The 24,612-nt window shown below is 40.4% G+C and overlaps 1 protein-coding gene across 4 annotated transcripts in view; it reads left to right on the forward strand.

Annotated features, from left to right (window-relative positions):
- The first annotated feature begins 4,698 nt into the window (after window positions 1-4,698).
- SHC3 (SHC adaptor protein 3) overlaps window positions 4,699-24,612 on the forward strand; it is a 46,157-nt gene continuing 26,243 nt past the window's right edge. The window contains exons 1-4 of one of the 4 annotated variants that reach the window (XM_077344512.1): window positions 4,699-5,027; window positions 6,866-7,030; window positions 22,649-22,719; window positions 23,971-24,034. In XM_077344512.1, the coding sequence (XP_077200627.1) occupies window positions 6,881-7,030; window positions 22,649-22,719; window positions 23,971-24,034 (285 nt within the window). In that variant the 5' untranslated portion in view covers window positions 4,699-5,027; window positions 6,866-6,880. Of the gene's footprint in view, window positions 5,028-6,233; window positions 7,031-22,648; window positions 22,720-23,970; window positions 24,035-24,612 lie in introns of those variants that run through there. The other 3 variants (XM_077344511.1, XM_077344510.1, XM_077344509.1) reach the window with 3 other exon arrangements.

Genomic DNA, 24,612 nt, shown 5'->3' on the forward strand with positions numbered 1-24,612 from the left:
AAATTGTAGTTTTGTTCTCCTTTTGAATCTTTCTGTTGTGAGAGCCTAAACACAGTTTCATATCTTCTCACTCAGCATGGCTGGGCTTAAATGCCCAGAGCAGAGAAATTTAAATGCTGCAAGTCCATTTACAGATCTTTTCTCTGAAGTGTATTCACAATCAGAAAGTTATTGCTTTTGACATCAGTGGTGGCTGTTGTTTCTCTGAATATTTACAACCATATGAGCTACCTCTGAAAATTTTTGTGGTTATATAGCATGTGTGAAATGTTTTATGGAAGAGGAAAAGGATATAGTATTGTTGAGTTTTCTTTACTTTTTCAGAGTTGATGTTCTTCCTTAATAACATTACAACCATTACAGCTAATACACATGTTAGCCTATCAGAAAGTCCCCTGGGGTTGCCAACCCCCAGGAGGTGGCTAAGGATCTCCTGAGATTGCAACTGTTCTCCAGGCAAGAGAAATCAGTTCATCTTGGAAGGGGGACTCTACGGCATTCTACCCCACTGAATTCCCTCCCCTCTCCAAACTCCAGGCTCCTCGAAATCTCCAGATATTTCCCAGGTCAGCCTTGGCAACCCTACCTAATGAACCTGTTGCCATTTCTGGGTCTCAGTGTGTGGATCTATTTTAGTTGCATTGCCATTTCAAGAGCTACATGGAGAGATGAATAAAAGTTTTGTCCCCGAGCAGATCCTGATTGGAAGCAGACTTGACCTGGGCCAGCTTGGTGTAGGGATTAAGAGCGGCAGCCTCTAATCTGGAGAACCAAGTTTGATTTCCCAGTCTTCCACATGCAGTCAGCTGGGTGACCTTGGGTCAGTCACAGTTCTTCCAGAGCTCTTTCAGCCTCACCTACCAGACAGGATGTCTGTTGTATAGTACTGGCAGTTTATAAATCTAGTAAATAAATAATACAGAGCATAAGCTGGAAGTGATCACAGCATCACCCAGAATGATGTCACACTCTTCTCATACTGTGTCCTCTCCTGGCACTGCCACCAATTTCCCCAGCATTTGCCAAGGTAGTGTTGGGCAGTGGTCCCCAACCTGCGGGCCGCGGTCCGGTGCCGGGCCGCGAAGGCCATGGCACCAGGCCGCGGCTCCCTCTCTCCGCCCCCCCGCAGTAAAAAACTTCCCAGGCCGCAAGCTTGCGGCCCGGGAAGCTTCTTACTGTGGAAGGGCGGGGAGAGGGAATCGGGGCCCGATTTGCGGGCGCGGCTTGCGGGGTGCGGCCCGATGCGGGGGCGCAGCCCGATGTGCGGACGCGGCTCGTGGGCACGGCTCGCGGGCGCGGCCCAATGCAGGGGCGCGGCTTGCGGGCGCGGCCCGATGCGGGGGCGTGGCCCGCGCCCCAATGAAAGGCCTCAGAAAGGTTGGGGACCAATGGTGTTGGGAACCTTAGCCCTTAGAGACTCAGTGGTGTCAGCCTATGGAATCAAAAATCTCATCTCATCCAGCTTCTGGAAGAAGCCCTGAGAGGCTGTAGCAATTGCAAGTGATTTAAAGACATATGTATGTGTAGACACATATCCATGAATGTAGCCTATTGCCTAATCCAAACCCAGATTCACACTCAGTCATCTGAATGTAAAGGTGAAAACCTTCCTTCTGTCTCTCTGCTGTTCTAAGCTGATTGCTTAGATTCCACACCTGGCTTCATGTGATATTCTGTTCTATTCTATTCTATTCTTAATCTGGGCACATACCCTGATCTTTGGCCAGGGGGGGAGGCTGCTTTACATGCTTGGAATGAACACTGAGAATTCAGGTAGAGTGAAATGAAAAAAATAGAAATTATCAGTAGCAGAATAGAAGCATTCAACTAATAGCAATCTGTAAACCGCTCAGGGAGTTGTATAAATAAAACAGTAAGGGTAAGGTGGGTGGGCTGAGTCCAGGATTGGAAACAGGGGCCAACGATTGGCCCCTTGGCCCCGGACTGACAAGAATTCCTGCCAATCGGATGTCCAATCGGAAGGCGCAAAGTGCCTCCTGATCCACCCCCCCAGCCCAGCCAGGGGCAATCTGGAGACATCGCTGCCAGTCTGCTCCTGACCACTGTAGGGAGAGGAGGTCATTAGGGCTGCCAAGAGGGATGAGAACAGAGGCTTGGACAGGATGCACCAGCCTTTTTCACCCCAAGGCTGTCTTGACTGTCATGTCCAACTGTAAATTGCTTCAGAACACTGACAGAGCTGGCAGGAGGCTGGTGAGTGCACTCCCTCCCCGCTCCCTTCAGGCCCGCTGCAAAGGAACCTTTAACAGCCCCTGACTGAGGTGTTTCTGAGAGCAACGTAGGGGACCCTCAGGGCATGGGTGTGGGCCTTCCCTTTGAGGGGGGGGGACTTTCCCCTTCTGCCAAACAGTTGGCTGACAGGAAGGCCACAGAAAAGCCTCTTCTCACTTAAAATACTGCTCTGGTTGTGGGTTAGACACAGCCAAGCAATGTGTATTTCTTCTTTGCAACTCTCTGCAGATTTGAGGCCACTGCACAGCGTTATTCTGCAGACGAAACTGGATGCTCTTCTGGAGGTTCTTTTGTCTTCTGTTTCATCTGCACAATAACCATGTGCAGTAGGCCTCAAGTCTTTCAATTCAACAACAACCTGTGTGGGAGGCCTTAATTTTTTCTTAAATTTTTTGCTTTCTCATGCCGATTTTTCAAATATCAAGGGTTATATCCACTCCAGGATATCGCAGGCAAAAGGTAGGGTCACTCCGGATCAATCGTGATTGTTGCAGAGGTGGTGGAGTCTCCTTCATTGGAATTTTATAGGAGGTGATTGATGAGCACCTGTCAGGAATCTCTGGTTTTTAAGTCCCTGAGAAGGTGGGGGACTGGACTGAATGCCCTTTGTAATCTCTTCCAGCTCCATGTGATTCTGATAGAGATACGTGGTATGTATTCAGAATGGGTGCCTCAAATATGATGGGTTTAGATAGGCTTGCCATTCTCTCTGTCCCTACTGGGTTCTCTGTTCAGATAGCTAACAAGGGGGATGGTGGGAAATGGGGGAAAATGTCAGCCACATCCTGAAATGATGATGTCACTCCCCATGTTCCCATAAACTGACATTAGCAGCTTCCAGAGGACAATGGGACATGCTGGCTTTTGGGCAAACTCTATGGTTGTTTTACCCAAATGCCTGAGCAACCATGGCAATGCCCTGACATCACTTCTGGAAGCACGGGGAGTGATGTCAGCATGTTTCTGGTAACATCATTGCAACACTGCCTTTCAACCCAGAACCTAGCATCTGTGATGCTCAGTGCCAATCATCCAACTGAGATTTTGTAGCAACCCTCATTTTGTAATCTCCTCTGCCTCCTGAATGAGCCATTTTGTAACAGCCATTTTGTGGGTTTGTCCATTACATTATGTCAAAAGTCCAAAGATGCCTGCAGACTAAAAGGGCTGGGAACTCCTGCTCTAGAACTTTCATTGTGGAGATATTCCTTCCCCTTATGTCCCCTTATGTCTCCACAATAAAAGAGGTTAGAGACTTAAAAAAAACATGCAAGCTGAAAATTTAGGGAACCTCATACCCAGATTATTTTGTTTCAATTTATATTTTGATTTAGAAGATTATATTTCAATTAGATTGTTATGAGGATATGCAAAAACATTCCTTTATCAAGGTGGGAACAAGGCATGGGGAAATGGCTGCCACGTGAGCAGAACTGGAAAAATCCAATCTTTCCTCCGTCAGATGTAGATTTTCCTGCAATCTTTCTCCAAATCTAAATCCAAAGGTCAGGTAAAAAGCAGGGAAACCCTGGGAGGTGTCAAATGCACCACAATGCTGTGATGAAGCAGTACAAAAACCTACTTCTCAACAGTCTTAAACCTGGGACAATCACCTGTGTGGAATCAGCCATTGTCTGATAGTCATTGTCCTTTGTTCTGGCAGTGGCTAGACAATTGCTCATTAGCCCCTGTAAAGACAAAGGATCTTGTCCCATAGGAAGGGGGGAAGAAATATAAACCAAAACAGAAACTTGTTGGAAGCAGTCGGATGCCCTCTGCACTATCCCTCCTTGTGGGAGAAGATTTCCTTCCCTGTTGGTGTGTGATTAACAAGCCACAGGCTCGATCTGGCCAGCCTATCCTTCCTTGTGACCCGTTCTTTGCCTTGTCACAGTCATGGTCTGCCAGAAAAGGGGCTGCCACACCTGCACTGTTCCAGTAGACTACTGGGTTAAACTGATCTTGCAGGTTTCTGCTGTGCTGAGACATGGGTGGAACCTTTGTTCCCTGTTCTTTCAGTGCACCGTGCAAGGACAGGTTTGTTCCCACTGTACCTGGCATTGTGAATTCAGAGACCTCAAGGTATGCCTGATCACGTTCTGATCATCAGGATGCACAAACCAACTGCAGGAATACATTCCATGGGAGGGAGTACAAGAAACACAGCAGCATGCAAAAAGCTCTTGCACATTATCTCAAAACCTCTCTGAGTAAAAACATCAGGAAAGGTGTGCATTATTTATTTTGCAATCATGTATTCATTCTCAGCAGTTGTTTTTTGTGTAGTTTTTTTCTTTTTAAAGAAACTCTCCCTCTGTATGAAATGGAACCTTCCACTATTTAGCAAGCCTTTGTTGAATGAGTCATCCAGGCTGCTTTTCATTGGCTGAGATAGTTAGCGTCCAAGGGATTGCCTGGCAGAGGCTGCAAGGCCCTGCTTCATTCACAGAAATGCTGGTATGCTAGCCAGCTCTTTCATTCACACATACAGAATTCCATTCACATTTTCCCGTTTTTTTTTTTTAATCTGCTTCTAATGAAGGAAATCATTTCTGAATGGCAGAGATTTCGGCTTGTTATTGAACACAAGACCAGAAATGATCTATACTATGTATATTTGCTGTTGCTAGGGTAGCAGAAGGAAAGAAAAAAAATGAATGCAGTGCGGAGACTGTAGCAGGTTTGCAGTATGATGAAAGGCTACTCTGCAGATCACTAGAAACCCGCTCTTACAATGAATAGGACATTTCCATTCATCACTGCTGGGACCAGAGGTGCTGCCTTCATTTATGTATCATCAATTATTCTCATTAAATACCTGCATTGAAAGATGCTTTTGTGTGATTGCATTTTATGTACTCTAGCCTTTAGGAGGGGAGGCAGCGCAGGCTACCCTTTGGGTAATTGATTGATTTGTATGTTGCAGTTTGATGCTTTGGTTTTGAAAAAGTTGCAGTGCCATCATGCTGATCCATTTCTCTCAGCATAGTTAGAGTAATGATTTTCAGTGTAGCTGCAGCTCAGTCACCAGGGTATAATTCACGGCTAATGTTAGATTTTGCATGCTTACAACAAATAGATGGAATCTTAAAATTTTTATTATGTCCGTTTGCTGCCTTTTCAAATTAGGGCTGCTAAGTTTGTATTATCACCACCAGTATTTTTCATTTTCATTTTTTAAAACAAGAAATACCAGGACATTTCTGCAAAATGTGAAACAGGCTTCTGTCGTGAGAGATTTTCAACTTTAAATTAATCATTTCTAGGGCAAATGAAGGTGTCTTGTGCTGTGGCCAGTCAGACTGAAAGGGTCTGACTGGCCACAAAGGGATAAGCCCCTTATCACTGCCAGAGAGCAGGTAGAATTTTCCTTTAACCATAAGTGCTTCTCATAATGCAGCATCTTAAAAAACCTTATTGAAGCAGGGGGTGGGGGGAGGAAGAGGGAGAAGAACAGACTTGTCTTAGTTTTTCAAAAAAACAAAAACGACCCAACAGTGGAATAATAATGGCGTGAAACATCCTCCAAGAGAAAGCACTATCAAAATAGATTTCAGATTCTTTATTTATAGATTTAACACCCACCATTGCATTTGTAATGCTACTATGGAGTATGGTTATCTGAAAACCTTTTCAGTGATTTGTGTGCTGATATTTGCAGGAATGACATTCATTATAACGTTACTGGTTTTCTGTCTAGGTATGGCATATTTAATCAAGCCATAAGGCGAAAAAAACCACCATGTTTTAATAGAAGAGTCATTCAGATGGGGGAAAAGTTAATGCAGTTATTTAAAGCTATCATAGGCATCATATGGTTTAAAAAAAAGCAGGAAGGAGAGATGAAAATTATCTATCTGTTTAAGATAGAGAAAGAAAATTTGAGAATTGATTGGTGGTGGTGTGCTGTAAGTGGGTGGATTTTTCCCCCCTACAGGAAGTGATTTGCAGCGTTCACTGAGCCTTTTGTTGAAAAGGGTCCTTCTCATTTGTGTGAGTCATGCTTTCACTGTGAGCGACTTGGCAGCTCTGAGCAGGACTGGGATCTTTCTCTGGCACAGAAAAACTACCGCTTTACCTAGCTTGGCCATGGATCCTTATGCAAAATTTCTCTAAATCTTTTTCTTTAAAAGAAAGAAACCCCCCACATAAGCAAATTCTTACTCTCCTTTTTGGCTGTTCTGAATCGTCTGCTATGTTAGCGCAGGAATTCCTTGATTTGCACGAACATATGCACGGTTCCAGATAGAAGGGCATGCTTCAGCGTACCAAGTATAACCGCTTCAGGAATGATTCGGTGACCTCAGTTGATGATCTTATTCATAATTTGTCCATGAACAGCAAAATCTCAGCAGATGGGACAGCTTCGGCACCGTCGCCATACCTGGTCTTGCCTGAGGTTCTGCAGAAGGACCAGGATGGACCCACAACCCTTTGCACTCTTATGCACAAAGTGTCCCACTTGAAACTCTCCAACACAGGCAGCCTTTTGGGTCGCAAAAACCTTTCCTCTGCGGTGAAGGAGCTTGCTGTCTCCAAGTTGCAGGGTAGCTTGGCAGCCGATGCTTCAGACAACACATGTAACCTTGCCTCTGCCGCTCCGTCTTCTCAGCAGGACAAGAACAAGATGAGTACAGGGAAAAAAAGCTGCCCAGAAGACATGCACCTGGGAGGGGAAGACTGGCATCAAGGAAGCAATGTGGCCAACAAAGTCTCCCAAGGGTGGCTGCATTCGAATGAGAAGATACTGGGACCCGGAGTGACGTACATTGTGAAGGTTGGTCTGCTTTCTTTCCATTCTCTTTTTTTAATCAATGGGAAATCTTTGCTTGTTTCAGCAGCAGGGTAAAGAGACTGAAAGGACCTCTTTTGCACACTATTTCTGGGAGTTTGGGGAGGAATGCTAATTCCAGAAAGACATAGTCAGAAAACCAGGTTAATTTGTTTTAATTATGGAAAGTGCATGCTGACTTGATAGCAGTGAATATGATTTAAAGCAATAGGAAAGGAATATTTCTTTTTAAAAAAGGCTCTGTCCCCTCCTTGGAAAATTGCACATCTATTGTACAGATCAGTTTCTAGTGTGTATGGTGCTGCCTATAATACACGAGAGTAACACTTTTATGTGGAGTGATCCTGTGCTTATCCTTTAACATATTTAAAGCTTCAAGTACCTCTGGTGGAATCTGTATTTACGTGCATGTCTTTATTTTCAAATGTGTGTTGGGCAAAAGCCACAGCTTGCAGTATTTGCCTTATTTTGCAAACATGAAATATCAGTCTCTGAGCGATGCGGGCAAAATGCAGTCTTGTTTTACATAACAGACATTCAACTACTTTAACGGCATTTCTTTCAGCACACGGATAGTCTAGTTGTAGAGCAACAACCACAACAAATTTGCATGTTTCTAGGTCAATGTGGCTGACACATTTGAAGGCTCTTAAAGTATGTTCTGAACAAGGTATAATGTAAGGCTTACAGATAAATCTGATAGCTTCCCTGACAGGAGAGAGATTCCCACGTGTATACAGAGTACCTGGCTGAAACATTGAATTGTGGATAATAATAAAGTCTAACTAATAGAACAAAATTTTTAAAATAAATTTTAATATATACAAAATAAGCTTTATGCTAAATGTTACAGTGTTTCAAATCATGCAACAGGATCCATTTTGAACCTGCAGTTAGAGCAAGTCCCCTTGCTTCGTTCATTTAAATATCTGTCCTTCTGTCTTAAAAGACTGCCTTGGTTATATGCAGCTGTAAGATATAGGCCTATCATGCACGGGTATTTCCCATAACTTTCACCATGCATGTCCATTGGGTTTTCTTTGTCAATCTGCATTGATTTTCCTCTTTTCTGTGCCTAGTTCACTTTCCGGTCACTGTATCCTCGGGTTTTCTGAGTGTGCTTTTGTGTTGATTTTTCCCTTGTTTCACTTCCAATGCAAAGGTAATTCAAAAGTGTACAGCCCTTTGATTTCCCCCATCCTTTTAGTTGCCCATTGAAGGTCACTCCCTTGCCAACATTGAAGTTGTTCCAGCTACTATGCACCTTCCAGCATTCTTCCCTTCTTAATGGTGTATAAGATCTATTTCCCTCTTTTTTTTTAAATCATTTTTTACAAGTGAGTTGTTGTTTTTTTAGTCTAGCAATATGAGACTATCACTAGTCTCAGATCACTGAATAAAATAATGGGGGAGTGTTCAAAAGGAGCTGTATGAGGTTAAGTTCACTTCTGGTATTGACTTGAAAGGGGGATCAGAGAGGAGCCAAACAGTAACATCTCCAGTACAAGAAAAAGGGGGATTTCAGTGCTGCATGCAAACAAGGGGGGGGGGGTGATTGTCAGTATTGAATGAAAATGACATAAGATATAAAGAGGGAGAAGCACCTAAAGCGTTGAAAACATAAATGCTTTAGTGAGCAAAGTTGGGGGGAGGGGGGACACCATTTTGGCAATCTTCAGAAGCTTAGCATTAAAATGGCAGCTGAGCCACATGGACCTTCTGCAAACTGCCAAACTTAAGAAACGATACTTTTGGAGAACAGAATGCAATCCGCACAGGGCAGATTCTAAAAAACTGCCAAGATCATGACCAACGTGCAGAATCAAATTAGAGAATCACAAAGAAAACCATGCCAATTTGGAAGGAAGGGCAGTAAATTAGCATTACTGTGCAGCGGCACTAGGGCATCAGCACCCCCCTCCCCAATTTTTTTCAATTTAGTGGTACAAGACTAAAAAAAGTCTCCAGAGTTTCTGCCATAGGCTTCCTCCCCTATACAAATTGTATCCCAATGCAAAGCATGGTAGAGTTGTAGCCAACTGCACAGGTACATATACTCTCACACATACAAGTTGCCAATGATCTCAGCTTGCAATATCAGTATCGGTGTCAGTGCAATATCAGTGTCTACCATACATTCTATACATGCAATGTGTTTCCATATATTATGAGATTGTGTAACTCTCATTTTTCTCAGTGGCTGATAACACAGCATAAAAACCTTTTGTGCTGGGCAATATGCAAAGTGGGGCCTCTCAATTGCTTGTTAGTTAAAAAAAAACAGTCAGGTCAGTTTCAACACTGATTTTTTTTCCTTTGCCTGCATTCCCTTCTCTTCCCTTTCATTCAACGATCTAATGCTAAATGCATGCACAAAACATCAGCCATGAGGATTTGAATGGAAGGAACTTGCACCTACTGCCCAGCTGTAATAGGACGATTGTATTAATTTAAAAAAAAATTGGACACCACACCTCACATGTCACAAGTAGCATCCTACCCTGAGTTAGAAAAGTGTGGCTTTTTAATTTTAGCTGCAGAATAAATATAGCAAAAAGAATGGTATGTAAAGCAGACACAGAATTCAAAGTCAAGGCTTACTCCTCTGAATATCTGCAGTGTGTGTAATGGGCCATGGTGATTGTTTAAGGATGATAATTACAACAAGGGGTTTTGTTAAGAATAATATTAGTATAAGCTGAATCCCACCCTCCTTAATATCAAACTGACCATTGCATGTAAAATGAAATGAGATCATTGCTGCTGCTTTAGCTTACAAGCTAAGTACTACTTGACAGTTAAACAGACAAGTAATTTGAGGATGGACTTTAGAGTAACTATTCTCTGCTATTATCTCACCAGTCAGTAGTCTGGTCAAGAAAGAAATGCTGCCCGCAAAAATTGCTTTGATCTACCAAATCCAGAAACTTGACTAATACCTATATTTTATTACTGAGGTGCTATCACTCATGAATACATTAGGATGGCTTTTGTTTTCATTATATGTGGTTATTGTAGGATTCAAGTACACACACTGACTTTAAGAATTCAAGCCATTTTAGATTTGCTACTATAGTTGGAAAGGGCAATGCTCTCTGCTTTATATGCACAGAAGCCAATGAGACAACAAGAGAATTAGGCGATGCTTCATGGACCTTTTCTTACTAAATAACAAACAAGAAATGCAAATAAATAATTTCAGACAATCCAGCAATATATAAAAAGCCAGCTTGTTTGTAAGAGTTTCAGCAAAGGCCTATTGAAAAGAGACGTGATACAAAGTGGACATATATAAATATAAAAATATTGTCATTGTTCATCTACTAATGACAAATACTTAACTTCTGGTCAGATCTGTTTTTATAGATAGTCTTTTTGAATTATTATCAATGAGCGATGAATTCATTCCCACACAAAATGCTGTCGTCACATTAAGAAACACTTTTTTCCCCATTTCAAATATCAAATCAGTACATAGCATACAATACAAGATTATAATGGTAATTTTGTCTATCTAGAGGACCTTCTGATTATTCACAGTGTCATTAGCTACATTCATTGTTAACCATCAAAATTACTGTAATTCTACATCGTATAAACCAGTAAAGTATCTTAGCTGACCCACAACTAAAAGATTCTACCAAGAAGAAGGTACATTTTAATCACTGGTAGAAAAAACAAAATTTGATATGAAGTTCAGTCCTAGTCATTCATGATTTCTCATCTCCGAATGCATGCAAAATGGACATTGCAATAACACCACAAAATCATCTGATCATTCTCTGCAACATCTTTGGTCATATTTTCTTCCTTAAAAAAAGTAACCAAATAGAATTGATATCAGCAGTAATATTTTGAATTTGATACTAGATTGCAATGTATATTGCAAATAATTTAGTCTGGGACAACATGTTAAATATACAGATGCTGTATCTTGCTCGTTTTTATGGAAAGATGCATACACAAGCCTGTTAGAAAAGGAATAGTATACAGATGGTTAAAAATACATCATAATTGCTTTGATATTAATTGCAAGGGGGTTGTATTTCCATTTACTTTGGCACAAATTTTAAGTATATTACGTCAAGATACAGAAGGGTCTTAGAAACGGTGCCTTACGCAGTCAAAATTGTTGAATGTTTGTGTGTGGAAGGATCGGATTAAATAAAAACTCGAAGTGAATATGAATGGTATTAAGTTAACTGATAACCCCAGTGTTTTATGTGGTTATCTACAGTTATGTTTCTAGAAGAACATAAGCCTGTGTAACTGTAGTGTGGGGCTCATAGGGCTGGATGGAGAATGAAACGGAACTTGAAGATCTTTCTTGCTCTTCAGATCAATTGATTCTGTGAGCAGTTGTTTTATATGACTTAAATTATTGGTTTTCTAGTTTTACAGGAAAATCCTGACTTGTTTCCAATGTCTAATTATTTATTCTACAATTAATTGACAAGGCTCAGTGCTAACAATGGGAAGCAAATAGACATTTTCATTATTTATAATTTAATATTGCAATAGATAATTTGGATGTTACAGTTGTGCTTGCTTATATTTCTGAAGCAACATGGTCTAAAAAGCCATAATCTAATATTTTATTATCCAGAATTTTGTTCAGTGTTGGACACTAGTCTCTATGTATAATATGTGGGAAAATATACGTTGATCTAAAAATGATACTAGACCTGGATGGCCCAGGCTAGCCCAATCTCATCAGATCTTGCAAGCTAAGGAAGATTGACCTTGGTTAGTATTTGGATGGGAAACCAGCAAGGAAATCCAAGGTCACTACACAGAGGCAGGCAATAGCAAAGCACCTCTCATCATGTCTTATCTTAAAAATCCTATGGGGCTGCCACAATTCGACAGCACTTTGGACACATACAGAGAGATAGGAAGGCTGCACAGATAATCACTGTGCTTGAAGTTGCACATCTATATGTGTAAAGGTAAAGGTAAAAGTAAAGGTATCCCCTGTGCAAGCACCGAGTCATGTCTGACCCTTGGGGTGAAGCCCTCTAGCATTTTCATGGCAGACTCAGTACGAGGTGGTTTGCCAGTGCCTTCCCCAGTCATTACCATTTACCCCCCAGGAAGCTGGCTACTCATTTTACCGATCTCGGAAGGATGGAAGGCTGAGTCAACCTTGATCCTGCTGCTGGGATTGAACTCCCAGCCTCATGGGCAGAGCTTTCAGACTGCATGTCCGCTGCCTTACCACTCTGTGCCACAAGAGGCATGTGTATTGCTATCTATATCTCAAAAGTCTGATTACACTGGCTGTATATGCCTGATTACACTGGCTGTATACACTGTGCAATTCCATAGAGAACCCCCCAATTGTTAATTAGTACAGCTAGATGTCCAAAACCAGATTGAGGTTAAAGGTTTGGATTCTCTATAAAACAAATCTTTATTTGAAGGAAAGGATAATTAGCTTGGCATGTATAACATGTAAATAACTGAAAGGCAAAACAATAGAAGTATTTTTCTTTAAGTATTAGCATTCTACTTTATTTCTCTCTTTCTTCTGCTAATATCAGTAAAGATTATGGCTAAAATATTTTTAAACACTTAAACCTACACTGAATTAGGTATGCATTGAGCTTGCTGATCTCAATGGTCCTTATGTACAAGTAGCCTAGTTTGAGTATGATAAAGGAACAGTGGGATAAAAAAGATCTAATAAATAAATAAATAGAGAGAAAATAAATATGTAACTTTGCACAGGCTTGTAACTAAAGCTGGAATGTTCCTTTGTTAAGAACTTTGTTAAGGCTTTTAGAATTCCAACACATAGTTGGGAAACATGTTATATTTAAGGCAGATTCAAATGAAGGCGTGAATGACACTGCATACTAAAACGCTAAAAACCCCATATTGTGCAGGAAGAATAAAAATCACAGTATCTGATTTTTTAAAAAAGTAATTGTTGAATGTTAGGATCCATCCTACTGCTGAAGAGCAGCTGAGCATTTCTCATCATTACTACTGATAGTGATAGGCATCTTCTGAAAACCAACAGGAGCATATTATCTAATTTTTTATAAAGAGTATGTTAACTAGATGTGATACCTACACAATGGTCACCATTCCTTTAAATGCTTCATTTATTCGCACAGCTTTAAGGATACTGAGAATGACAGGATTGGTGAGTTGAATGGCAACAAAACAATTTTCTAGTATTTTAGCATACACACTTTGGCTTTCAAGCCAGCTGTTGACTTTAACAATTATTTTTTTATTTATTTCATTAGCTTCTTTGGGTAGGCTGTGTAGTACATTTACAGTGAAATCCAAGCAAGATAACACTGCAGCATTAATCAGGCAGATGGAAGTGGGGGTGCTGCAAGTCACTGGGCTGGGCTGACAAGCAGGTGGCAAGCAAGTGGTAAATGGGACAGAATGGGATTCCCACCACATGGATATTGTGGATCCCCCATTTGTATACATCTAATCTTAAGAGTTTCTAGTGATACAGTGGTTAAATATTCTTCCCTTGGAGTCTTCCAGCCTGGACATCCTCAGGCTAGTTTTTCATTTCTTGTTCTTGGGTAAAGGTGCTCAAGCAAATAGGATCACTCAACTGCAGATATTCATGGAAATAATGGCTCTTTATATGCATTCAGTTTTCAAGTTTTGGTTTCAGACTGCTTTAGTTGAAAACTGCTTTCGCTGCTTTGGTGGATAGCTCACCCCAAGATGGGCAAGTGAAATATGCCATTATTGGGTTTTTTGAACTTCTTAGTGGCTTCCAGCACTGACCATGATATCCTTCTGGACCACCTTGCTGGAGTGGTTGGCCTACTCTGTAGTGGCTATATTCTTTCTGCTGTGGTCTGATGTGAGGATCCTCAGGATTACCCCTTATCTCTGTGCTACTTAAGATTTGCATTAAACTAGTAAAAGAAGTTGTCAAGAAATTGGGTTCCATTATCATCAAAATATGGATGACATCTATCTTTGGTTTCCATCAAATACTGGGGAATGATCGATTGAATGGAAGCAAGACACCTAAAACTTAGTCTAGGCATGACAGGTTAGGTTCTACCTCTCCATAAGAGTGACCAGTGACAAATTGATGAGTGGACAATTGGAAAACAGCAGTTAGGAGAGCAGCTGGGAGTTGGCAGCAGGGGAGCTGAGAGGGAGAAGAGGATGTCTGATTGAGTGAGACTGGTGAGTAGCTTAGAGCTGGGGGAAACAGATTTTTAAAGAGACAAGAAAGGTGGTGAATGTGACAAATGAACCCAAGACAGAGGTTTGGAGGTTGGTGGGCACTCTGTGTGAGTGGAGAATGGATGTCTCACCAGTTTATTGGTGTTGACAACAAAACCATCCCAGGAACATGAGTGCTTTCGTTAGATAGGATAGCACTTCCCTCAAATCCCAAATTCTCAGCCTGGGAGTTTTGGTGAATCCATCACTGTTCTTAGATAGCCAGGTGGAGCAACGTATAGGAATGTTTTTCAGCAGCTTGGTAGCTTGTGCCAACAGTGACTTTTCTTAGATATGTTTGTTCACGATTTAATGGAATCCAGACTAGACTACCATAATATACTGTACATGGAGCTGCCATTGCAGACTGAATAGAAAATGCAGGTGGTGTAGAAGGCATTGGCAGATTGTTAGTAGGAACAAGCTGCCAGAGGGATGTGCCTCTGATTTTAAATCAATTACATTGATTAACACTGTAAAAGATGTGCGGCAACAATATCTCTAGGACTCCCTTCTCTTACATATGCTTTTTCTGATATAAGGTCATATGATGTGGTTGTCTCTGTGTTTCCACCTTCAGTGTTATAGGGCATAGTCTCAAGTAAGAAGGCTTTTCTGATCATCTGGAGATTTCGATCCCAGTATCACCCATATATGAATGACATGCTCTTTCTCTCCTTTCCATCTAAATCCAGAGAGTGATAGAAGTTCTGAACTGGGACTTGGATTAAGTCAGGGAATGAACAGGGATCAAAAAAATGAAGCTTTATCAGTTCTTGTAGAAAACTGATATAACTACAGTTATGTCTGCCTGTTTGCCTTTGAGAACAGTCTGACTGATCTTGGCTTGGCTTGTAATAAAAAATGAATAAATATGGTTTGGGAGCTTTCAGGCATTACAAAATACACCAGCTTGGAGTGTTTAGTGGATCTTCTCAAAATGAATTCCCTTCCCTTGGAAATGGGGCCAGAGAAAACTCAAGATATTTATCTTCTGGAAGAACCTTTACTTAACTAAGGCCATGGTGGGGTCTTCTTTTTTATTGTATTCTACAGATTGCTTTATGATTGAATGAATTTGCAGATTACTTCAATACATAAAATAGCACTGCAGTTGTTCAATGTGGAATAGGATTGCCAGCCTCCAGGTGTGGTCTGGAGATCAACTGGAATTATTGATCCCTAGATTACAGGGATTAGTTCCCCTGGAGAAAATGGCAACTTTGGAGGGTGAAGTCTATGAATCACATTCTCACTCCCCCCCCATCTCCCTCCCCTCCCCAAATTCCACTCAACCTGACATCTCCAGGAATTTACAAACCCAGTTGGTATTTTTCAAATTTTGCATAATCCTGGGGATCATACAAAGGATGGTAGGTCGGAATAAACATGATGAAAAAAACCCCCACAAAAATATTGTGTTTATAATATAAAGCCACAATATTGTTGGCAGGGTTCCAACAAATATAACTGTAGTTGCAAATTTAAGATGAACAAAATTTGAGTCCAATGGTACCTTTAAAACCAATAAAGTTTTATTCAAGGTGTGAGCTTTCATTTTCATGCATACTTCCTCAGACAATGAAATAGAAATCATCAGAGTACCTGTATAAGGAGAGAGTAAATTAAAAGTAAATTAGTAAACAGCCTCATGAAGATATCCAACAAATATGCAACTTAATGAAGATGTTTAGTCAATTCAAGAGTCTTGCTGGCAAAACAAACAGAATTCATCAGTTCTTTGGGTTCAATTCCCATTCACAAAAAAGGGGGGAGGGAATAAAAATATTAAGGTTAGTGGTTAATGGCAGATTTCAAGTTGTGAAAAGGAGTAATTAAAAGAGACCCCGTCCATTTCCACTTAAGAATGTATGCATCCCCACTAGTGATAAGCTGTGTTGAGTTTGGTTTCCTGTCCTAAGTCTAGAGAGTTAGATTTTAAATTGCATACTACAATATATGTAATGTATAGTATACAAAACTACAAATGCTCCTGAACCAACGTCTTCTTACAGCCAAGAGAATCAAGTCAGCATGAAAACTGAGGGTGCCCTTTCCTGCTCCTCACAAAGAATAAATGATCTGTGAATATCTAAAGGCCTACCTCATTCAATATGAACCTACCCTTGTATTCATGTTAAAATCATTACTAAAGAACTACCTGCATATAGGAAGCAACAACAACAGAGCAATATGAAAACATGACCTAAAGAAAAACATTATAAATAGTGAGTGATGCAGATGTAATTTTTTAAGTAACTGGAAAAACAAATTAACAGGAACTTTTCATCATGCTTTGTTTCTGTGGTCTGTTGAAATTTTGGCTGTGAGCTTCTTTGAAAATGAACCTTTCATTTTTGGCATATAACACTTTGTAAAGCACCATATACATTAATAATGCCTATTACAGCATTTGAAATTGTATATATGTTTTAAAATGTCCTTATTTAGCCATTGCCATGATGGATTATTTGTCATATGATATTAATGTGATTTTTTTAAAAATAAAGAAGTCCTAGTGTATTCTTGGTAATATGTCCTCCAAAACAGTTAAAATCTCAAATTAATTTCACACAACAGTAGCAGCTGGAATTATCCAGTGGATTTCTGAATTTTATCCACAAAAACCTTGCCATATTTTTAGCCAAGGGTATTTGTCAGGAACTTATCTACAAGTGGTGAGATGAAAGCTAGACAAGAGACATGCTGAAATGTAAACCTAAACAAGTAACAATCCAGTGAGGATTAGACAAAGGTAAACAAGGTCCACATCAGAGTGAACCCTTATAACGGGTCACATTAGAGCAGTAGGCTAAACAGAACAATTGCATTTGATGAAACACATTTAGGATAAAGGAGCAGGTGAATGACATGTAAAAGAGAAGCCAGATCACCAGGTAACACAAGTGAAGCCCTGGAAATCATATTGTTGATCACTCTGTCCACAGATAATTTTGATAGCTCTCTTGGAGGATTTCTGATATACCTTCCAAGCAGAATTATATGGTGAAAAATATATGGTGAAAAATTGTGTGTGCAAGGGCTGCTGGAAGATGAGTAAAACAAACTGACTGAATTAATCTCTGTGATGCTCTTGGGGATGTGTTTGACAAATGAGTAAAGTGTTTTATAATTGTCAAGCTGGCAATTCACTTAAAGTATAGAATAAAATATAATTCTACTGATGCATGTTGCCTGTTTGCGTGGTGCCTCTGCGTGTGTCTACGTGTGTATGAGCACATTTTATAAACTGAGACTTGCCATTACTGTTTTTGTTATCATTTATTTACAATGGAATCTTAAGAGCCCTTTGAAGTGTAGATCTTTGTGCTGCAGCCCTAGACATCTTACGATTGATCAGGAAATTAATTGCAAACAGCTTTGAGCTATTTAAAGAAGAGCCTAAAATAAAATGTACTGACTCACAGCCGTGCAGTGGAACTCTAAAATGTACACTGACCTCTTAGGAATCTGTGTTGCATATAAAACACCATCTTGCAACATTTTTTAAAATGGAACTGAGTTTTATACTCTCCTATATATATATGTGTAAAACTTTATGTTGCAATATTTGGTGAAAACATCACATACTTTTTCTGTAATAATCTAAGTAAGAACTTCTCAAATATCCTTCATGGCTATCAGTAAAGTAAAGCTAAAGGTATCCCCTGTGCAAGCACCGAGTCATGTCTGACCCTTGGGGTGACGCCCTCTAGCGTTTTCATGGCAGACTCAATACGGGGTGGTTTGCCAGTGCCTTCCCCAGTCATGACCGTTTACCCCCCAGCAAGCTGGGTACTCATTTTACCGACCTCGGAAGGATGGAAGGCTGAGTCAACCTTGAGCCGGCTGCTGGAAACGAACTCCCAGCCTCATGGGCAAAGCTTTCAGACGGCTGCCTTACCACTCTGCGCCACAAGAGGCTCTTCATGGTTATCAAGGCTTTGGTAATTATTACAGATAATCTGCCTAACACATTTTTAGCATATAAATTCCTTACCAGTCTTGCTATTATGAGTGGTGTAATTGTTAGAGATCTGGGAGACCCAGAAACAAATCCTAACTCTGCCATGAAACGTGCTGGGTGGACCTGGGCCAGTCATATGCTCTCAGCCTTACCTACCTCACAGGATAAAATGGAGGAGAGGAGAAGGATGGAAACTGCTCTGGATCGCCACTGAGGTGCAAGGCTGGGATAGATGAGGAGCACAAATAGATAAGTTGTTACAGCCCTTTAAGGTCAGTCAGCCTTTCTCAGGTTTCTCAGTGACCCCGCAGGAGACTGGGGATCTGACACAATGCCTCTGGGCCCAGCAGCATTTGAGCCATCAGACCAGACTAACTTGAGCAATTATCCAATCAACGACCCAGTTATTTAAAAGCAATGTTTTTTAAAAGAACGAAGTGGCACAGTGCTGACAGTCAGCTTTGCCAAAGGCCCAAACAAAACTCTAATGAACTGGGGGAGGCAAACAAACCAAATCATCACACTGTAGGGATTGATTCTTACTAAGTATTTTCTGGAAAGCATCAAACTCTATCATTAAAGATTAGCATTAGCTCCTCAATGCATTTTACTCGAGAGATATGCCCTTGTTAAGCAACAAGGTGAAAACAATAAATGGGATCAGCTATATTGGGACAACATCTCAGCCTCTCAGTTGTTTGTTCATTCTGTGGGTTGACTGGAACCATTTTCCATGTGATTAAGTGGCAATTGGGGACAGAACATACAGCTGACTTGTACTTCCTTATACTTCTCTGTCACATGCAAAATCTAACTTGCTCACATCCTCCAGTGGGAAAGTTACTACTGGACATCTCAATCATACTGAAAGGGACAGAGAAGTACAGATAGCAGAAAGCTCAAGTCAGTTGTATTCTTCACTGCCATTGCATATCAACCATTATTTTTTTAAAAAACAAAAACCAACTATTTTGCTTGTTTTCTTCTTCTACAAGGAGGCCACAAACAGAGGACTGCCCTGCTTCTTTTCTCATGACAATCTTATGAGGCATATTAGGCAGAACCAGAACCACTGAATTAATTTTATGGTAAGAAGGGATGTAAACTCTGGTATCCCAACATAAATCTGTCACTCTATTACAGCCTTTCTCAACTTTTTTACCATTGCGAAACCCCTGAAACATTCTTCAGGCTTTGAGAAACCCTAGAAGTGGTAGGATCATGCAGAATATGGTTGGGAAGCATCAGTATATGTGCCCACCTAGAGCCCCTCCCCTTTCCACCCCCTCCAGGCCCATCATTGGCCATTTGGGGAGGGGTGGGTGAGTCAACCTGACCATATATGGCCATATCACCCAATAAATGTTTAACAAATTTAAAAGATATATAAAATTAATTAACTCTCCCCATTTGGGAAACTCTTTCAGGACCATCAAGAAATCTCAGGGTTTCATGAAAGCCTAGTTGAGAAAGCCTGCAATAAAGCCATGTGAATATGCTCTTAGTGGTAAAAGACATGCTTTACATACAGAAAGACTCAGATTCTGTCCCTAATGTCTTCCGCTAAATGATCAAAGTCATTAGGTGTCAGGGCTTCATCAGGCCTAGTTCACAAGTGAAAAAGTCTTTGTGGCCATGACTGGGACTTTGGATCCCATGTGTGCTGTAAGTTCCATGCTTCCCAGGTATGACAGTGCCTAATACGGATAGGGACCATGATGCATATTGAGAAGGGGCTTCAACCTTCCCTCTGAAGTTGTTTTTTTTTAATCTGAATTGGCTCCAGGGTGCACTGTTTGCCTATTGTGAAACATATGTATAACTATGGCAAATAGTAGCTTTTCTGCCAGGTTTATGGTTGAGGTTTGAGAGGAAACTCTGGTTCCCCCCCCCCCCCCAGTATTAAAGGCAGCAGTACACTAGGATCGCCTATTGGTATTGGGTTATGGTTCCCTCTCGATACCTACCCTTTGGGGATGTTCATGGGATGGATGGATGGATAGTTGTTTTAGACTGCCGTGTTTCTTCCTGATGTTGTAATTTTATGTCCTGTTTTAATTTTTAATGGGGTTTTATTGGGTTTTTTAATGGTCTATTGTAACCCGCCACGAGCCAGCTCTGGGAGTGGCGGGAAATAAAAATTGAAATAATAATAATAATAATAATAATAATAATAATAATAATGTATTAAATATATTTATTACCTCTGCTTTATAGTGCTGTGAACTGCTCTGAGCCCCACTTTGTAAGGGAGGGGCAGCATATCAATTGAAATAGGGAACTATGAGCTATTTTTGAGGGACTTGGATTGTAATAAAAACGAATAAAGATAGTTCGGAAGCTTTCAAGCATTGCAAAATATACCAGCTGGAGTACAATGTCCTCTAATTTGTTTCTGAATTAATTTAAAGGTTTTGTTCATGATGTTTAAAGCTCTAAGCTTTTTGGTCTGAATGATCTTTTTCCTCTTTATCAACTTGATCAAACCCTGAGATCAGTGGGTAGCACCTTCCTGCAGTGTCTGAGGTAAAATTGGTGAAGAATTGTGTGTTCAGCTTTTGACTGATTCCCTCAGGCCCTGCAATACCCTCCCCTTGCAATGAGGCCAGAGAAAGCCCAAGACTTCTGGAAGAACTTTGACTTAACTAAGACCGGAATAATGCCTTCTTCTTTTTTTGTTGCATTCTACAGATTGTTTTATGATTGAAAGTCCTATCATATTCTGGTGGTGCAGATTTGTGCATATGATATCATAGCTAGGGCAAAAGACGTTTTCATTGTGTCAAATCAGATGCATGGAAATACAGCCAACATGGATTTGGCTATGAGACTTGACTGCCCTCCCGCTGATGGTCTCAGGATTATGATTACAACAAGTGTTTAATAACAGTATTTGATTTAAACAATGAATGCCTAGCCCTGTTTTTGTTGCAACAACTCTGCAAATTTCTCTCCAAATAATTATTCATAGTTGTTTGGATTCTTTATTCTAATAAAAGGCAACCTTAAACTTGCATGATTGACTGGAGCTCTGCTACACTTAATCCTCCTCCATTAGAAAGCAATTCATATATTGGGCTTGCACAAGTCAATCATGCTGTGTGGGCATTCACAAATAATATCTGAATTAATACATATTCATATAGCTCCTTCACATACAATTAACACTGTGGGTTTTTCCTGCAGAATGAACCATTTCTGTGTTATCGCATTGCTGTACAAACAATCTGTTCAACCTGAATGAATCTTGGCGAGTTTTCGAAGATGGGCTCTTCTTCTCTATTGTAATGCAACAGTGAGGCAGATTGCATTCAGACAGCCATGAATTCAAATCTGCTTAAGGAGGCAACTTCTAATTTTGCAGCTTTATTTTTAGAATAGTGAATAGTTGGCTGACTGTCAACAAGCCTTTTCAGGGATTTTCTCTGCCAGCACTATAAATGGCTGATTCTCAGAATCCTGTTTACATTGTTCAGAACGTATTTTTCAGAGCAGGAGTTTCTGAAAATGTTAAGGTGACAGTTTACCGCTGGTTCAGTTCTTTAAAGGCCTACATACACGTCATCACACTATTTCTATACTCTGACTAGAATGATTTTCAAATTTGGTTGCTAAAGAAGGCAGGCTGAGCTATTGTTCTCCACCTGACAGAGCGTTAGAAGGCACTGATAAACACTATCATTATATTTTTCTGGGGGAGGGGGGAACTCAATTGTTATTACATTAGTGTTGTTCTGAGGAATAATTGCAAAATGCTCAAGAAGGCATGAGATACTTTTTTCTTATAATTATTTCCTTTTTGAAAGTAGAAATCACAAATCAAGCTACCAATTTCTGCTGCAGTGTCTGTTGATCACAACCACTTTAATGAATGTATCTTATTTATTAAAATATTTTGCCCCAGTTTTCCTTGTTGTTCAAAACAAAGAATAATGATAATTTAGAAACACTTTCACAAAACTAAAATCAAATAAACTCCATATCTCTCCCTCCCCCCTCCCCCCCTTCATTGGCTAGGAAACAAGGGCAGCATGTTATCAGCCTATTTCCCTATGGAAATTAAATAGAATTAAAAAAATATTTTGCCTTACTTTGCCCAAATTAGAAGGCCAAATTCTCCTCCTTCTCCTCCTCCACTTGTGAATCCAGACCGGCAAATGGGCCAAACAGGCACCTAGTTGCATGCCCAAATTGTGGGTAAAACACAATCTCCCCTTGTTAGATGGGAAAGAACTACTATGTAAGAGTTGGGCATTGCAACTGGGGCAGTGTACCTGGCCAAAGGTAAGCTGTAAACATCATAGCAGGGCTCAGTAAGGAATGGATTATGGCCTTAGGTTGCTTTTTTATATTTCTGTTGTAATGCTTCTTACAATTATGCTTATAACACACATTTTATATTTTCTTTCTCCCTATAGTATTTGGGATGTATAGAGGTTCTGCGCTCCATGAGATCTCTTGACTTCAATACTAGAACACAAATTACCAGGTAAGATGAAGTGCTGCAAATACATTGCCTGCTTGATCCCAAAAAGACCGTGGACACTTTAAAGAAGATTTTATTTTACGTTTGACAATGTAAGTCGCATTGTAATGTGGGCCACACCATTAAAAAAAAAATTACTTGGAGCAGGAAATGGAGGGGAGGGCAGGTGTGAGGGTGGGACAACACTTCAGAGACTATCACACCTTTCCCCCTCCATACGGGCTTTCCCATGGTTGCTCACTGGTTGCTCACCGATGGGACATGCGATTTAGGGTTGCAAATCCAGTTTTGGCGATTACCCTAATCACAATTTAAAAAGGGCCAAAACTTGACCCAACTCCTTTGCAGCTTCAGATGATGTCATGTGGCAGGGGCTCTAAAAGCTGCCAACATTCCAAGGCTGCCCAGGGGTAGATTCCTCATGTGGAAATGGTCCTGGAGATCTCCAGATACCACCTACTAGTTGGCAGCTCTTGCTAGTTGGCCAACTATGCTTTTTGATTTTAACTGTGTATAAACCTTTGTTGTAAGCTGCCCCAAGCCAGCTGTGCAGGGAAGGGCAGCCTAGAAATTGAATTAACAATGACAACAATAAAAAAACAGCATTTAAATGATAATCAGATTCAGTAGAGATTTACTTGTCCTATATGTTTCAGGGGCGGAGGTGTCTTGTGAATTGGCCCAGGAAAGATTACCACATTTAAATAAGGTGTTTTAAAGTATCTTGGGACTTTGTCTTACCAATCAATGACAGTTAAGTGGGAGTTAGCTGAAATAAGAAAGAAACTCTAGCAATGCATGAAGTCCCTTGTTTTCAATTCCAGTATAGTGCATGAATGCTTGGAAATAAATCCGGCTGAGCTGTTGCTCAGTTGGACTTATTCCCTAGTAAGGGTGCTTAGCACTCTAGCCTTTATTTATGAAAAATGATGCTTAAATGAAAATTGGTTGCTATGTTACATGCTTATTCAATTTTGGTAGTATTATTTCACAAGGAATGTTCCTATGGTGTCTTGCACTGGGCTGTTAAGTCTATTTGAAACAAAATAAATCTGGTGAATGCTTGGCAATACAGAATGGTGGAGAAAATTCTTGCTCTGGTTTGACTTTTTTTTTTAAGTGAACACTGTAATATCAATATAGTGGTTGATTTTCCAATATAGATGCATTTGAATATATTCAAGCACCATTCCAAAAAGCAACAAAGGGGCAAGCATAGCCATTTGGTATAGACATTTCTCTCTCTCTCTTCAGGGAAGCGATCAGCCTTGTTTGTGAAGCTGTGCCAAGTACCAAAGGAGCCTTCAAAAAAAGAAAGGTATTTTTCTTGTTTCCTTGATAAGTTGTTTGTATTACCTCAGCTCAGCCCAGGAATAAGTAGCTGCAGTTTGTGCCAATTGGGGAGTAGTGCAAACATCATTTCAAATGTGCTACTATGTTGCTTTAGTTCTGTTTTCACACTTACATTACACAAATTCAAATGTGAAAAGCAGTCTTCTCCAAGGACTCCATATAAATAAAATCTTAGCTCTCCTCACCTTTTAGGCCAAACTAAATATTATTAGACAGGAATAGTGTCTGAGGAAGAAAACGTGGCAAAATCTCCCCCATTGCACGCGCCATGGTTAGACATGTTACACTTTTGCCAATTTCCAACCCGAGACCACTTCTTCACTCCCAGGTCCACTCTGGATGGCCTACACAGAGCTGTGATATGCATGAAGCTGACTTGACAAGAGACTTTGTTTTTCCTGAAACTAAGATATACTCCAAAGTAAGGATAGATAACGTCAACCCAAGGGACTATTACTAATTATTGTATACATCATTGTGTATGCATAGTGATTTACAAACTGTGTATCTTTCATTATTATAGAAAAATAAATAGCAGTGGGA

This window comes from Paroedura picta, chromosome 7 (assembly GCF_049243985.1).
Source record: "Paroedura picta isolate Pp20150507F chromosome 7, Ppicta_v3.0, whole genome shotgun sequence".
NCBI classification, from domain to species: domain Eukaryota; kingdom Metazoa; phylum Chordata; class Lepidosauria; order Squamata; family Gekkonidae; genus Paroedura; species Paroedura picta.